Source organism: Telopea speciosissima, chromosome 6, assembly GCF_018873765.1.
Source record: "Telopea speciosissima isolate NSW1024214 ecotype Mountain lineage chromosome 6, Tspe_v1, whole genome shotgun sequence".
NCBI lineage: Eukaryota > Viridiplantae > Streptophyta > Magnoliopsida > Proteales > Proteaceae > Telopea > Telopea speciosissima.
Window position 1 is genome coordinate 54,006,320 of NC_057921.1, and position 15,637 is coordinate 54,021,956.

Here is a 15,637-nt window from a genome sequence, read left to right on the forward strand (position 1 = left end):
AGGTTACATCGAAGCTAGCAGAATTGAGGTTGTTCAAAACTCTCATTATCAAAAATATCCTTATTGCATCAAATAGCCAAAAAAACACTAAATGATCACTTTCAGATCATGTCAACCCAAACTCCAACACAACATTAGTAAATCGGCCAAACCACGCCCGAGGCGACTGCTTCAGCCCATACAACAATATCTTCAGCTTACACACCTTACCAGACTCCCCCTGAGCAACAAACCAGGAGGTTGCTCCATATATACTTCCTCATGGAGATCACCATGTAAGAAGGCATTTTGCAGTGTGAGTCTTGTCAATTTGGGAAACTTCACCGTGTAAGTTATCCCCCTAGAGTCAATAAACGGCCTGACCAACCCCTTTCTTTTGTTCATTCAGATGTGTGGGGTTCTTGTCCGGTAATGTCTAAGTTGGGTTTTCGTTATTTTTAGGGGGTTTGGGTAAAGAACAGAATCACTACTAGCTGAATTGGCAAACTGAGCTGGTTTATCATGAAGTTTCCAACAAAAACATTGGATGTGACCACGCTTGCCGGAATGATAGCAAGTTCTCACAACCCCCGAAGCCTCTGAAGTAGTCTGAGTACCAGACATTGGGCCCTTACCAGCCCCACGACCAAGGCCAACACTACCAGTCCCAACACTGCCCCCACGGTTGGGAGTGAAGGATGCCAATGCAGAAGTTTCCACAAGTGTGGTATCATGTGTATTCTCACGTGAGACACGTAGAACACGACAAAATGTCTCGCTTTATCGCCACCAAGAATCTGGGAACGGACAGCATCAAATTCTTTACCCAAACCACCTAAAAATCCCATGATTGCGAGTTGCTCTTGCTGATTTTGCATCCATTGTACGTCAGAAGTAATAGGAAGTAAGGAATTCAGCTCATCATACATCCTCTTGAAGTCTCCAAAATATTGGGTCAAAGAACGACCCTTCAGATCAACCCGATAAAAGTCCTGAGAAAGCTCATAAATCCGAGAAAGATTGTTCTGTCCAGAATACAGAATATTCAAAGAATCCCACAGTTACTTCACAGTATCGATATGGGTCACCAGGTCAACAATATGATGATCCATACAATTTAACATCTGTCCTAAAATTCGAGCATCCACCACTGTCCATGAAGCATCAGTATCATCCTTAGTTTAAGTCAAGTGCTTTTCATGACCACGACCAGTTAAAACCAGCCCAACAATTTTCTTCCATTGTTGAAAATTGTTGGCTCCTTCCAACTTCTTTTCTACCAACTTGTTGGAAGAAATTTGAGTAACACCAGATTTATTATCACCCATTGATCCAGATAATCAGTCCAAATAAGACGCAATATATGGCCAGAATTTACCCAGAAATTGATATAGAGAATCTGCCCAGAAAACGATTCAGAATCTGCTCAGAAAATTGATCCAGAAACTTGATCGATATAGCTGCTCCAGAAAATTGTCCAGAAAATTGATGCAGAATCTGCCCAGAAACTCAAAAAATCGATCCACAAAATTGATCGATATAACCTTCTATTCCGTAAAACAACCACCAGAAAAAGAGAGACCTAGTTCTCAATTCCGAAGCATGAACTAGTCTCTACAAACCTCCAAAATACAGCATAGGGTGCTGCACCCCTTTAAACGAAAACCGAAAGAAGTTGCAAACCACCAACCGAGATGAGTCAACCAAAAATTGGTTGAAACCTTGAGAAAGAGGAGAACAAGATGCTAGGGAATATGTAGCAGCCCGAAGAATCTTGCTCTGATACCATGTAATAATATAAAAGAAGAAGAAAAGAGAAGGAATGGAAGGAGGAAGAAGAAGAACTGCTGCAACTCTTGGGAGTCACAACCATGAGGTTAGACTCCCCATCGATATCATTAAATAATAAGGTAAAACCCAAACAATACAAAAGGACAAAAATACCCCCATAGGGAATCGTGATTAGTATTAGCGCTAATCACGATTCCCCTTCCCTCTTACATCAAGACTTCTAACAACAACAGTAAGCATGTTCCTTGGGGAGTCAGAAACATTAAGATGGGGTAACATATAGAGCTTAGAGCTAACATCAAAGTAGATGGCTTTCCAAATCTTGTCGAAAAAACGGGAGTTGGAGGTCCATCAGTGAAGATTGTGCTCCATCCAAATATGAGATATATTACCACTGAAGGCGAGCTTACCGATAACATCATAGATAGCTTTCCCGACAAAAGTCGTATCAACATAAATCCACTCCCTTGCATGAGGGAGAATTCTTCTATTACATGGCCAACAATTGCACAAAATCCTCTTCCAAACAGTGGAGACAAAAGGGCAAGAGAAGGAAGAGATGGTCGACATCTTCCACTCCATTCCAACATAAGGCACAAGAAAGGGAGACAAACAACTGAAGATGAAGGAGAAAAGACCGCGTGGGAAGACAATTAGATAGGGCTCCCCAAACAGAGAAACTATGGCGGAGGATGTGACCTTTAAACCACACAATCTTATGTCAGAGAGCAAGAGAGCCACAAACTCTCAAGTAGTCCCAAATTGAGAGGGAACTCAAGAGGCCATTAGATGAAGGGAGCCAAACAACCATATCACCCGAATATCTCGACCCCAAGGGATGGGTACAAGGCATTCTAGATAGCAGATAAGCAGGGGAGGAGGGCAGAGGGGCAGACAAGTCACCATGGGAAATAATAGAAGACATTGAAGATTGGTTGCAAATACCTAAGGAGTAAATGGCTCTAGCACCCATAAGAACTCCCATAGGATGCCAATTATCTAGCTAGAGAGAGGTAGAGACCCCATCAACAATCTTAGAAGAGATAGCTCCAAGAGCAATAGGCCTGAAATGCAGAATCTTTTGCTAGACCCAGGAAGCATCAGAGGAAGGGGAAACCGTCCAAAGCGAATCATTTCGAAGAAGACCCAAATAAAGCCAGTCCACCCAAATATTGTCCTTCTTAGACACAATTTTCTAGATCAATTTGAGAATGCCCACAGTTTTAGCCTCTTTGATCCTTCTCAAGCCAAGACCTCCCTCTTCCTTGGGGAGACAAGTAGCAGACCAACTAATAAGGTGGAGAAATCTAGATGTTTCAGCTCCTTTTCAAAGAAATGCACACAATAGAGATTCCATTGCCTTGATAGTAGATTGAGGTAGCCCGAAGATACCACACCAATAAATGTAGGAGGATTAGAGAACTGATCAGATCATCTTAACCCACGCTGCATATGAGAGGAGTTTACCTTTCCATAGTTGAAGCCTTTTGCTGATCAGATCAAGCATTGGAGTGCAATGATGAGCAGTCAATCTAGCTGGAATCAAAAGAAGCCCCAAATATTTGACTGAGAAGCGGCCAAGAGAGAAACCCGTTATCTCAAGGAAGGTAGCCTTATCAGCATCAGAAACCCAAGCTAAGAATAAGTTAGATTTGTGGAGATTGATGCAGAGATCAGACAAACCCTAAAAATGGTATAAGGAGAACATGATGGTCAAAATGGAGGAAGGATCAGCTTTAGAGAAAATCATAAGGTCATCAACAAAGGCAAGATGAGATAACTTAAGGACCTTACATTTTGGGATGGGCGAAATGAGAAGCTGGTCTATGTTGGCCAAAGAAGATGAAGGGGGAGAGGGGACAGCCTTGAGGAATACCCACAGAGGATGAGAAGTATCCCACAGGGCTACCATTGACAAGAACTGAGAAGCAAGGGGAGGAGATACAGTGTTGAGAAGTGTACCACGATAGGGGGAGTGTCCCTATTGTGGTTGAGTCCATTATGGTTTCCTTTATTGTTTTATGTCTTTAATTGTTAGGAGTTAGGAGTCAGTTTCCTAGTCTAAGTTAGTTACCTATTTTAGATTAGGTTTAGTTTCCTTTTCCTTTTATGATTGTAATGGTTTTATTATAAATAAGATACTTGAGGGAGGAAGCAACACAAGACATACGGCTCCTCCCCTTGCAGTTACTCTTCTCCTCTTCTTTCTTCTCTCTTTTCTCCTCTATAAGGCTATTGGTTACAGGTCCTAGGTTTTCTACATACAGGAATGAAGCCAATGGACAAAGACTGGAGGGAAGGACATCTTGAGCAAGACATTATAGATAAAGTCCCATTTGAGGGAGTCAAAGGCTTTGTGAATTTCAATTTTCATGAGAGCTGCTAGAGAATGGGATTTTCTATCGAAGTCACAGAATTTCGGTACAAAGAAGGATGTTGTCAGAAATACTTCTACCAACAATGAAAGCTAATTGATTGGCACTAACCAAGGAGTCAACTACAAACTACAGGCGATTGGCTAGGATTTTGGCAATGAACTTGTATAGGAGGTTGCACAAAGCTATGAGCCTGAAGTCCGACATAGAGGCTGCACCTTCTTTCTTAGGAATAAGACAAAGGAAGGCATTACTCAAACATTTTGAGAGTATACAGATTCCATGGTTTCACTATTTTCAACCAAGTATAAAATAAAAAAAACAATAATATTTCCACCCAGTATAACATAACACCCTATGTCGAGCATTAATAGGCCAAAGGCTTCAAAGTTAATATATCAAGATCATTACTTCTGTTCAAAACCAGAAGCGATAGGAAAATTTGGTTTCACCTCAAAGATAACTAAAAATTCTAATTTTCAATAACTTCTTTTCAATTTTTATTTTTTTTAACTTTCATTAATAATTGATAATGAAGACCGTGGAGGATCTAAAAGGACCTAACAAACCGACTGAGACCTTCACCATTCAATGAGGATAAACATCTCCCTCCCCATCCCCACCACCCTCGTAGACAATCAATAGTTCCTTCCTTGATCCTGACTGTCAGAAGTTTATTGCTTTTCAACTAAACCTACCACAACAAGTTGATTGAACACATTGGAAGTAAGTGTGGCAAACTTCTCCAGCTGTCTTCTATTACAATGTTCCAAATGAACATGCAGTTATTGGTTCTCTGAAAATATCGTTTTGTCTACAATTCCAATGGCTCAAATCAACCACAAGATCAAATAGAATGGAAGATATATATTAGATTCAGACTTATTCCTGTACTCCTGTTCCAAGACAAAGCATTATAAAATGCAGAGATTTATGATTCCCTTACAGCCTGAATGTACTTGAGAATGATAAGAAACACACTGGTTGTTGGTTCCAACTTCCAACTACAATAGATTGAACCAGAACCAAAGCCAGATGATGCAGGATGAGGAAGGGAATCCTGCACATTGTGGACCCAACAACAATACTATCTTTCAGAAAACAAGTGATGCACAAAGTTGTTTACCTGAACATCATCATTAAACATACGGTAGGTATTTCTATAGCGCTGCAATAACTTGAAGGCCCACTTACTCTGAAAATCCTCAAACTATGAAAAATGAAATCAAGTTACTATCTAACATTGCAGATGATCATACATAAAGTATTGTATTTGACAGTACATAAGTATAGCAAAGTACCTGTACAATCACATGGGGCCAACGAGTAAAAACAGCTTCCATAAACTCATCAATAACTGAAAGGTACTCCTCACCATCAAGGCGGTGTTCTTGCAGCCCTAGGTCTATATACAATCAACATCTCGAAAAGTTAAAAGAGGCAGAAGACCAGAATGTTATGCATACTCAATCACTTTAAATAGTCTGGACATAACCAAAAAAAAGTCCATATAAAGTGGTTACATGCCCACACATAGTTCGACTTTTCGATTTCGACCTAAGTTTCAACTCAAGTCGAAAACGAAATAGTTCGGATTTCAGTCGAAATTTGACTGAGCTCCGGTACATTTCATTTTCATATAGAAGGTCTACAGCTCATTGACATGTATTTTTGGTAATAAGCACTATTCCCTTCGTTGTTCTTCTTAGGCTGTATTTGGTTGGATCTCCATGAATGTAGGTAGGAACTGCAAAAATGAGGAAGGAGTTTCCCTCGCAATGTTGTTTGATTGTAGTTGGATTGTCGGAAAACAGGGCAAAAATTGAGGAAGAATTTCCTTCAAAAAAATTCCCACCTCTATTGTCAGACAAATTTTATGGGAGGCACCTTCCTAAGATTGTCATAAGTATGGATTTTCCTTACCTAGGGAAAGCAACCAAATGCCCATTCCAAAATTTTGTGTACAACTTTCTTATGCAATTCTTCAGGGAAAGCAAGTAAATGCTACTTTAACGCAGTACTCTCGCCCTATTTATAAAGAAACAAAAAAAAAAGTAAAAGAAAAGCAAACAAAACAGAGTAAAGTCCTAAAGGAAAACCTCCCAGGCACTTTGAAGATGGTAGGTGCCCTGAAGGCTCATATAGAAAATTGTACAGAAATTCTACAGTCCTCAAGACTCTCTAATTGATATTCTTAGAGGTTTAGCTTGGGGATGGTTTTCTCACATATTCTTTAGGAAGGGGAAAGATTTTCTGACTAAAACGGTGAAATATAAGAACTCTATTTGCTGGAGTTGCTAAATCATTTATCAAGTAATTAAATACCTAACTTATTTCTCAAAGAGAAGGAAACAATAAAGAACAAAACGAGTGTAAAGAAAATGGTTCAAAAGTTTATACATTGTCTCCTTCCAAGCAAAACCCTGTAATAAGAATCTGTTTAGAGCAAAAGAAACTAATACTGGAAGAGACAAAACAAGGGATTGGCCAGGAAAACCTTTTTTGAACATTAAACAGATACCATTTGTGATTTATACACTACTGAGAACCTTGAATTAGTAGCTTCTACAACACTTCAGCTCCAATTTCTTTCTCCAAATATTGAAGAAAAAGTAGAAGTTTATAACTATATTCCACATAGGTTGTTTACCAAGCATGAGCATTACATATTTTACATAGCCCCATGCAGAAATAATTGATACCCCCGAGGGATTTATTTGATTTAATAATAATATGAACACTATCTATACATGGAATCTGTATTCTTTCAACTGTAAGATAACGTAGATTCTTACAAAGGGGATCTTTGAGGAGCTTCTCATTGTTAGTTCCAACATCAATCATCACAGGAAGCACCTGTTGGAAGAAAACGGAAAGATAAGAACTTCCCTGGAATAGAAACTCAGTGGAAAAAAGTAATCAGGATTCAGGGACAGGAAACCTCAGTATAATTTGAAAGCATTGATGAGTCATTTTCCGATCCTTAAGCAAACCAAGAATTTTACAGAAACAGGCAATATAGGAACACCATGAAAAGAGGATTCCTCACTTCTTTCTGTCATTCAAAACCGTGTGCATGAGACTTTCATCTCGCACGGTTCCTAAGTGATAAAAGAAAGAAGATGAGTTCTTTTTTCTTTTTTGATTACCTTCCTCACGTATGTGTAAGACCAAATCCATTCGATTTCTAAAAAGAATTACTAATCCTTAATTTACAACGATTTCAATAACAAAGCATGCCAGTGGAACTACTCTATGAGAAGTTTTCAAGAGATTAAACAACAGAGTGCCAGAAGTTGAAAATCAAGTTGAATTCAGGCAATTATACGATATTCTGGCATCCTCCATGGATATTTATGCATGTATGCAGCAATAGTAGCACTGGGCAAGCCTTGGCTCAACGGTTAAGTTGCGCTATTGCAACCTGTTGGTTGCGGGTCTGAAACTTGGAAACAGCTTCTCCTGCGAAGCATGGGGTAAGGCTGCGTGCTTTTTCCCCGTCCCAGACCCTGTAGTAGCGAGAGCCTCGTGCACTGGGACTGTGGGACACTCTTTTTATGAGCAATAGTAGCCTACTGAACTGGACTAGAGGACAACCATTGTTTATTGGTCTACAGTTCCCATAGACAGAATGAAAGACGAGATAACTGGTTATGGACAATGGTATTCCAATCCAATAAGGGATGTAAGAATCCAGCATTAACCAATCTCTAAATCTTAAGAGGCTAAAAAACACTTAGAAATTCTCTTGTAGTACACAAATCTAAGCATAAGCCCACTCCAAAGTGATTTGCACTATATTATTCCTCACAAGGGAGGGAAACATCATTATATTCCTTGAACTCTATTCAATGGTAGTGATCAAAGATATCAGAGGATTTTGGACTGGAAATGTGAAAGAGGAGAATGGAAAGTGCCAAACTGGTGTACATGCAAAACATTGGATCCACAAGGGTTGCAAATAATAAATGTAGCTACTGGATGCCTATTTGTCATTCTTCAATTTAATAACCGCCATGGGAATCAGGATGTGGGAGGGTGTTCATCTGCTTAGTTTAGAAATTAAAAACTCATGAGTTAACCTGGAATCCCACACATACAAAATATACATATACATACATATATATATATATATATATATATATATATATATATATATAGAAAGAGAGAGAGAACTTGGAGGAGAATATTTGATTTAAAAAGCAAACTTTACCCTCTGGGGATTTATCCCGGCAGCAGCAACATATAAATCCAGCTTCCCAATTGCAATTCCGATCCCCTGAACACCAAGATCTCCAAGACCCAATATTCTCCCTCCATCTGTTACCACAATCATATCAACCTACAATAAAGGTACTATTATCAATAGCTTAAATTGAAAAACTGCATTTAGTTCTAGAGTAACCAATTCTTTTCCCTTAAGATACAAAAGATCCACAACTAAAAAGTCATAATGTAAAGCAGAAAATGCACCAGTTGTCACGAAACCCATTGGATACACTGGAAATTCATAAAAGGGACTTTGATTGCAGGACAGAGACAAAAATTATAAGATGACATAGATAACAGATAAAGTTAGATCCTACATATGTAATCCATTTCAATTATCATATAACTTATCATTTTGGACTTCCACAAATGAGATTGCCACATTCAAGTTGAACCTAATTAACACCAATTTTAGAGACCCATGTTCGAGAAATATTTTGGTTTTAAGCATAGTTGTCAAGATGGCCAAGGGGGGAAAAACCAAGGCACCGCCTAGGCAACATCTTGACAACTGTGGTTTCGAAGCGCACCTTTAGCAACGGGCGAAGCCTACTGAAATGAAAGGGAAATATATTGATTGTATCAGGGGAATTTAACTTTCTTCCGTAAGGCAAGGTGCTGTAAGCAAGAAGTTCAGCGGAAAAAGCCGTGTTTCGGGCGCGTCCACGTGGTCATCTTGGAAGATTGCAAGTCTATTGTTGTGTTTCGGAATTAGGGGAAGCAAAGCTTCAACAAGGCGCGCGACATCTTGACAACTATGGTTTCGAGAAGCCTTGAAATGATATAAGGGCCGGCTCTATAGGCATACCATATTTCGACCGAAAGTTTGGTCAAAATGCCGAAATTTAGTACACTATTTTGATTTTGAGAAGCCTTGAAAGGAAATAAGGGTCGAGTCTACGGGCGTACCATATTTCGACCAAAATTTCGGTCATTTCAACTCATTTTGGCAAAATTTCAACTTATTTTGGCAAGATTTCGATGAAATTTCTACTCATTTCGGCAAAATTTAGAGACTTCGCCACCTTTCTCCTAAGAACTAAACTAGTAGAAAACCTCAATTTTTTGACAAAGCCCTTCATTTTGCTACTACATCAAGACTTGGTGATCAACTATGGAGCATCCACTTCAACATTTGGGTGGATTTGAAGGCATCACTTGGTATTTCTCAAGTTTCAAATCTTCCACCTACAGGACTGTTGTGATGGGTTTTGAGAGATATTCCAAGGTTCCAAATGAAAACTACCTTTTTGGGTGTGTGTTTTTATAATCTAAATCTCAGGAACTACAGCCATAGGGTCGAGATGTCCTATGGTAGGCCTACGAGAGTTTTCTAGGTCTCTTGACACAGAGATGCTATTATACATATTCGGACAATTGTTTATGTTTGATATAAGATAGGTTATTGAAAACATATTAATGCAAAAGTCGACCTCGAACCAGGGAAAGCAGTGGGAGATCGATTGCAGCCAGGATCAACACGACAAGGAACAAATTAAATAACTAAAACTCTTTTTTTTTTATTGCTATTTTTTCTATTACATATGAATGGAGAACATACAGGATAAGAAGAAAGGAGAAGAAGATAAAGGGCATAGGGGACGAGCTATCTCAGCCCTGGGTCTCTCTGTTAGAGTTATTAGACTAAATGTATAAGGGTAGTTCTGTCATTGTCTTATCATTAGACATGGCTAAGTTGTATGTTTTGTTATTTCTTCTTTATTTCTATTTACCTCCCTAGGGAGGTCCATGTAATTCTTAGAAGTACTTAATCAAGTAAATAGGTGTGTTGAGGATTACTCAACACACAATCGATTCTCCTATCCTCTTCTCTTCTCTCCTCCTTCTTCTTCTTGCTGTAAATCTCTTCTCTCTTACTAGATTCGATCTATCTTTAAGTTCCAACTTGGTATCAGGGCAAGGCAATCTGGTTTGAGAGTCGACTAAGCTTGGCTGTCTTGTTCTTCACCTCTCTTTGGAACCCTAAGAGGACAAAGGGTTCCATTAGAGGCTGTACTATGTGAAGTATACACATACTACACTCTTTGGTGGTTTATTCTTCAAACCAACACACCATAGATGGAGTTTAGTGGCTGTTGATGAAGATTGAAGCTCTTACAGCCACCCAGTTTTTTCCGCTACCTGAAGAGTGGTTCCCCTATTTCTCCCTCATCTTCCCATCTTTTGGGTAGGGGTTTGCTGCTTGTGGATGACCTAGGAGTACTCTTTTAAACCCCCCACCACTCGGTTGCTAAGAGGATCTGTTTGAGGAGCATAGCTACAAACTTTGATGCTCTCAAGGTACCACCAGCTCTGTTTTTTGTCTCTGGTTTGATCCTTTTTTTAAGCTAAGTATATTGGATGTGTGTTGGTTGATACAAATGGAGTTGTTTATTCCTTTTACACTTATTGTTGCTATGGACTGAAGGCTATTGGGTGTTAGAGCAGTTTGGTTGATGTTATATAAGCCTTTACTCCCTATACACTTGCTGTTTTTTGGTATTGGTTCTCTGTTTGGTTGATTTGGCTGTTTGGAGCTACTTGTTTGCTGGTTTGCCTACTTTGTTTGGGTTGAGGGTACTCCCCATTTGAGCAGTACACTATTGATTGTTGAAGTGGATGCCCAATATGTCTACTGTGCCTGGACAAGATTCTGAGGTCAGTGGACCTACTACAGCTGGCAGCCTAAGTAGTGGTTTCCCAACCATGACTTCCTTTGATAACCCCAACACCCAAATCTCTGTTGTGAAATTGGATAATACCAACTACTTGGATTGGTCCCGTTCTGTGAAGTTGTCCCTACGCAGTAGGGAAAAGTTGGGATACATTACTAGGTCTATCCAGGCTCCTGCTACAACTGATCCAGGCTATCTCAAGTGGGAGACTGAGAACTCCACTGTTATGACTTAACTGATTTTCTCCATGAAACCTGAGATAGGTAGGAGGTTTATAAGTAAGGAGACTGCAAAAGATATCTGGGATAGTGTCTCCAAGGTTTTTGATAGAGTTGGTGATGCAACAAAAGTCTATCAAATCCTCCAAAAGATCATCCCTATGAAACAGGGTGATAGGAGTATATCTGACTACTACAACACCGTAATCAGCCTGTGGGAGGAATATGATCACTACAACAACCTCCCGCTGTCCAATTCTAATGATAAGACAATGATAGAACTACCCTTATACATTTAGTCTAATAACTCTAACACTCTCACCCACAGTTATCCCAGTTGTTGAACAGGGAATGTTCTCTCATAACTGATGACAAACATGGCCTCAAAATTCTATTATTCAATTCTGTTTCTATTACAAGAATGGCTGCCTATTTAATGGAATAGATCAGCTTACAAAATTAGAAACTTAAGAAATAGTAACTTGTAAACATAGAAACCTAATGAAAATAGAAAGTACGCTTTATAGTTCAGCCAACATGCAAGGAACAAAATTAGGAACTAGTAATATAGTAACTACAAAATTAGAAACTACTAGATACCTAGACTTAATAACTAGAAACTAAGTTAATAGCAGTTTCTAATAGAATCCTCCACCAACATCTAGCAGCTAATCTTCACACCAGCTGTCCATATCAGCCCCCAAATCACTGTTCATGTGAACAATAACTTTTTTTTTTAAATTAAATTTCTGTCTTGGTCTCTTATCTTCTTCATGCTTCTCTTTGGGCTGGGGCTGCCTTAGGTGATGCTCCATCGAACCAACAAAAACTTGCCACATCATCAGACCAAGCTGCCTTTCACAACAGTTGAATCCCACAACCTTACTGGGCTGGTTTTGGGGCTTGTTCCTGCGGGTACATATGGACTTGTGATCTACATCATATATCATTTCAAATTCCAGATTATTCAACTATGTAGGTCATGAAGTAAGTTGTTGGTTATCACAGCAGAAAAGGCAGATCCACCAAGCGAGCTATCAAAAATCCGATGGGACTTTATTTGTGATGCCCTCTCTCTCATGGGCTTCCCTCCTGTCTTCATTCGTTGGATCTACGCCTGCATTTCCACCCCTTCCTTCTCTGTTCTGGTTAATGGCTCTCCCGCTGGCTTTTTCCGATCCAAAGTCGGTATTCGCCCAGGTTGCCCCCTCTCCCCCTTCCTCTTCTCCCTTGCCCTGGAAGTCCTCTCCAGAAGCCTCCAAACCAAAACCGATCTCCATCTCATCTCCCCTCTCCCTAATTGCAAGCACAACAATCTCTTCCATCTGGCCTTTGCGGATGACCTGATGATTTTCTCTAAGGCTGATCATTCCTCCACCTCAGCTATTATGGACTCGCTTCTCCTTTTTTAGTCCCTCTCTGGCCTCCGTGTCAATCTCCTCAAATCCAAAATCTTTCTCTCTGGTATCTCAGACTCTTCTCGAGAATCCCTCCGCCTCTTAACAGGCTTCTCCATTGGCAATCTTCGAGTCATCTACCTCGGGCTTCCCTTGATATCAGCCAGACTCTCGAGTCACCATTGTACTCCTATGCTTGACAACATTCGCAAGCGTCTCCAACTATGGAAAGGCAAGCTTCTTTCTTACACTGGCAGACTCGAATATATCCGTTCGGTCCTCCAAGCTACCTACATCTACTGGACCGGCATCTTCCACATTCCTAATTCCACCATCAAGGCGATTGAGCGTATCTTCTGCGCTTTCCTTTGGAAGGGTAGTGACACTCCTAGATTTCTCCACCCTGTTAGCTGGAAGTCTATCTGCCTCCCCAAATCTGAGGGTGGTCTTGGCATTCGCCGCATCCGGGACTGCAACACGGCGGGTATCCTTAAGCTCCTCTGGAGAATCTGCTCTCGTCAGGATTCTATCTGGGTGTCCTGGGTCTACGCTCACCTCCTCAAATCTGACTCCATCTGGACTGTCCCTATCCATACCAATTCCTCTTGGATCTGGCGCAAGATCCTCCAACTCCGCCCGTTGGCCCTCCGAGCCATCTCCTCCTCCATCGCTGATGGCAACTCCACGTCTCTTTGGCTCGATCCCTGGCACCCTTCAGGTATTCTCTATAATCTTCTTGGCCCTAGAGCTATATACTCCTCTGGCCTCCCCAAGGTTGCCCCAGTCTCCTCCCTCATTTCCTCTGGTTCTTGGTCTCTCAACCCCTCCCTCAACCCAACCATCTGCTCTCAAATCTGGGCAACCCTTCCCCCGCTGCTGCAATTCTCCCCCCCCCCCCGTTAGGATAAGGTCGTCTGGCTCCCCTCTCCCTCTGGTATTTTCTCTTCCTCTTCAGCTTGGAACTTCTTCAGAGATTCTAGCCCCTCTATCCCCTGGCCCAACCTAGTCTGGTTCAAAGGCCACATTCCCCGACACAGCCTAACTATTTGGAGAGCCCTCAGACTTTGCTTGCCTACCCAAGCCTTCCTTATTCACCTCACCATCCCTATGCCCCCTTCTTGCAACCTTTGTTGGATTGGCCGTGAAGACATACCTCACCTCTTCTTTGATTGCCCCTTCACCTCCACCATTTGGAAAAAGGCCCTTTCTTCCATTTGGCCGCGTAGCAGAAGGATCAGGTGCTTTGACTGGGAATGGCTTTGGCTCCTCAAAAGCTTTGCAAGGAACTCCATTTGTGACATTATAGGGAAGCTAGTCTTCAGTGCCGCTATTCACCATATCTGGATGGAGAGGAATCTTAGGAGATGGACTTCCAAATCTAGATCCTTTGATGTGATTTGGAAAGCCATCTCCTTCGAAGTCTCCTCCAAACTCAGCTATATCCGTCAGAGGCCCGTTCCGAACACTCCGAGGAACAGACATGTTTTGACTTTTTGGGGCCTTGATACTGCTCTGTTACGGTCCTCCTCCTCTGCTTAGGCTGGAGGATCGTCCCCCCTCCCCCTGTTTTTTCATTCCTTCCTCTCTCTCCCCCTTTTTCTTCCTCTCTTGTTCATTGCTTCTTTGGTTCTTTCCCTGCCCCCCCTTGGGGCTCGGTAATATATTCATTTACCAAAAAAAAAAAATAGAGAAAAGGCGAGCAGATTATTTGTGAGAAATGCATAAGTGTCTAAACAAAGGTCTAGTTGACCACTGGAGTATGCAACACGACATATGTGTACTAGCTAATAATCTCTAAAGTGGAAGTATCCAATAGAACCTACCACGCACAAAAAGAAATGTGATCATACAATTATAAACAAAAAGAAACCTTCTCTTCAGCCCCACTACCATGTACATTAGTCAAGAATCTTGGGTCATTTCTGTTTGTTTCTGTTTTAATCAAGAATATTTAGTAGCCAATATATTATTGAATCAAATTACAATTTACAAAAGGGAGTTTAAAAAATTTTTCTTCTGATATTCTTTAAGATGATTTATTTAGTTTCCAATTATTTTTTCTTTACTATTTTTTAATGAAGAATTACAGTTCATAAACCCTCAACCACAATGGGGAATTACACTGGAATACTTGACTCCAAATCATGATAGGCCTACACCTTCCTGGCTAAATCATCAGTAGTTCTAACTGCCAGTATTCATGTGCCATGAAAATATTTAAAAGAAAAATACAAGGGTTTGTCTAACCTGTTCCGCTGGCCAATTATAAACCATTGACATCATTTCTCCACGGTCTGCTGCACTGAAATACATCCCTCTCGGTCTTCTAAATAAGCCACTATAGTTCTGGCAAACAAGACCAACAGTTGGTGTATACACAATAGGGGCATATTCTTCAATGTTGTCTATTAAAACCTGTCAAATCAAGGGACACTGTCAACTCGAGAATGTAATAAAGATAAATAAGATGGTCAAACCTGAAATGTTGAAAGCAAATATATAACATGAAACAGAGAGACCCTCTCTGATAACAGTTAAAGTTCATTATCATCAGCAATACAAGCAACCATAGAAATGGAAAGTCACAAGCTCACCTTGTAGTACATTGTTTCATTTCTGTCATGCAACCTGTTGAGTATCCGCCACTTGGCCAAAGCATATGGATCAGATGGTCCATCTCTTGCTTGCACTTCAAGCCTTTTCAAGTCTACCACTGTGAATGAATAGGTTTAAAACGCGATTCTTAAGGAGCATAGACAAGATAATGTAATACTATTAAGAAAGAAACATGACCTATATCACAAAATCCAAATCCACATTCTCAGAAATGGTTCAAAGGCTTCTTCTTAGTTCTTACCCCATGGTTCAAGTGTTACCAATGATCTTGTGTACCAAGACTTCTAGCACATTACCCTGACAGCTGAACAGCATAT

At 40.5% G+C, this 15,637-nt stretch overlaps 1 protein-coding gene across 1 annotated transcript in view; it reads right to left on the minus strand.

Moving 5' to 3' along the window:
• The window catches only part of LOC122664431 (NAD-dependent malic enzyme 62 kDa isoform, mitochondrial-like), a 56,227-nt gene that overhangs the window by 34,236 nt on the left and 6,354 nt on the right, over positions 1-15,637 (minus strand). The window contains exons 3-8 of the mRNA XM_043860242.1: positions 15,299-15,417; positions 14,952-15,119; positions 8,359-8,487; positions 6,941-7,001; positions 5,447-5,550; positions 5,272-5,355 (exon numbers count right to left, since the gene is read on the minus strand). Coding sequence (XP_043716177.1) covers positions 5,272-5,355; positions 5,447-5,550; positions 6,941-7,001; positions 8,359-8,487; positions 14,952-15,119; positions 15,299-15,417 — 665 coding nt within the window. The remainder of the gene's footprint in view (positions 1-5,271; positions 5,356-5,446; positions 5,551-6,940; positions 7,002-8,358; positions 8,488-14,951; positions 15,120-15,298; positions 15,418-15,637) is intronic.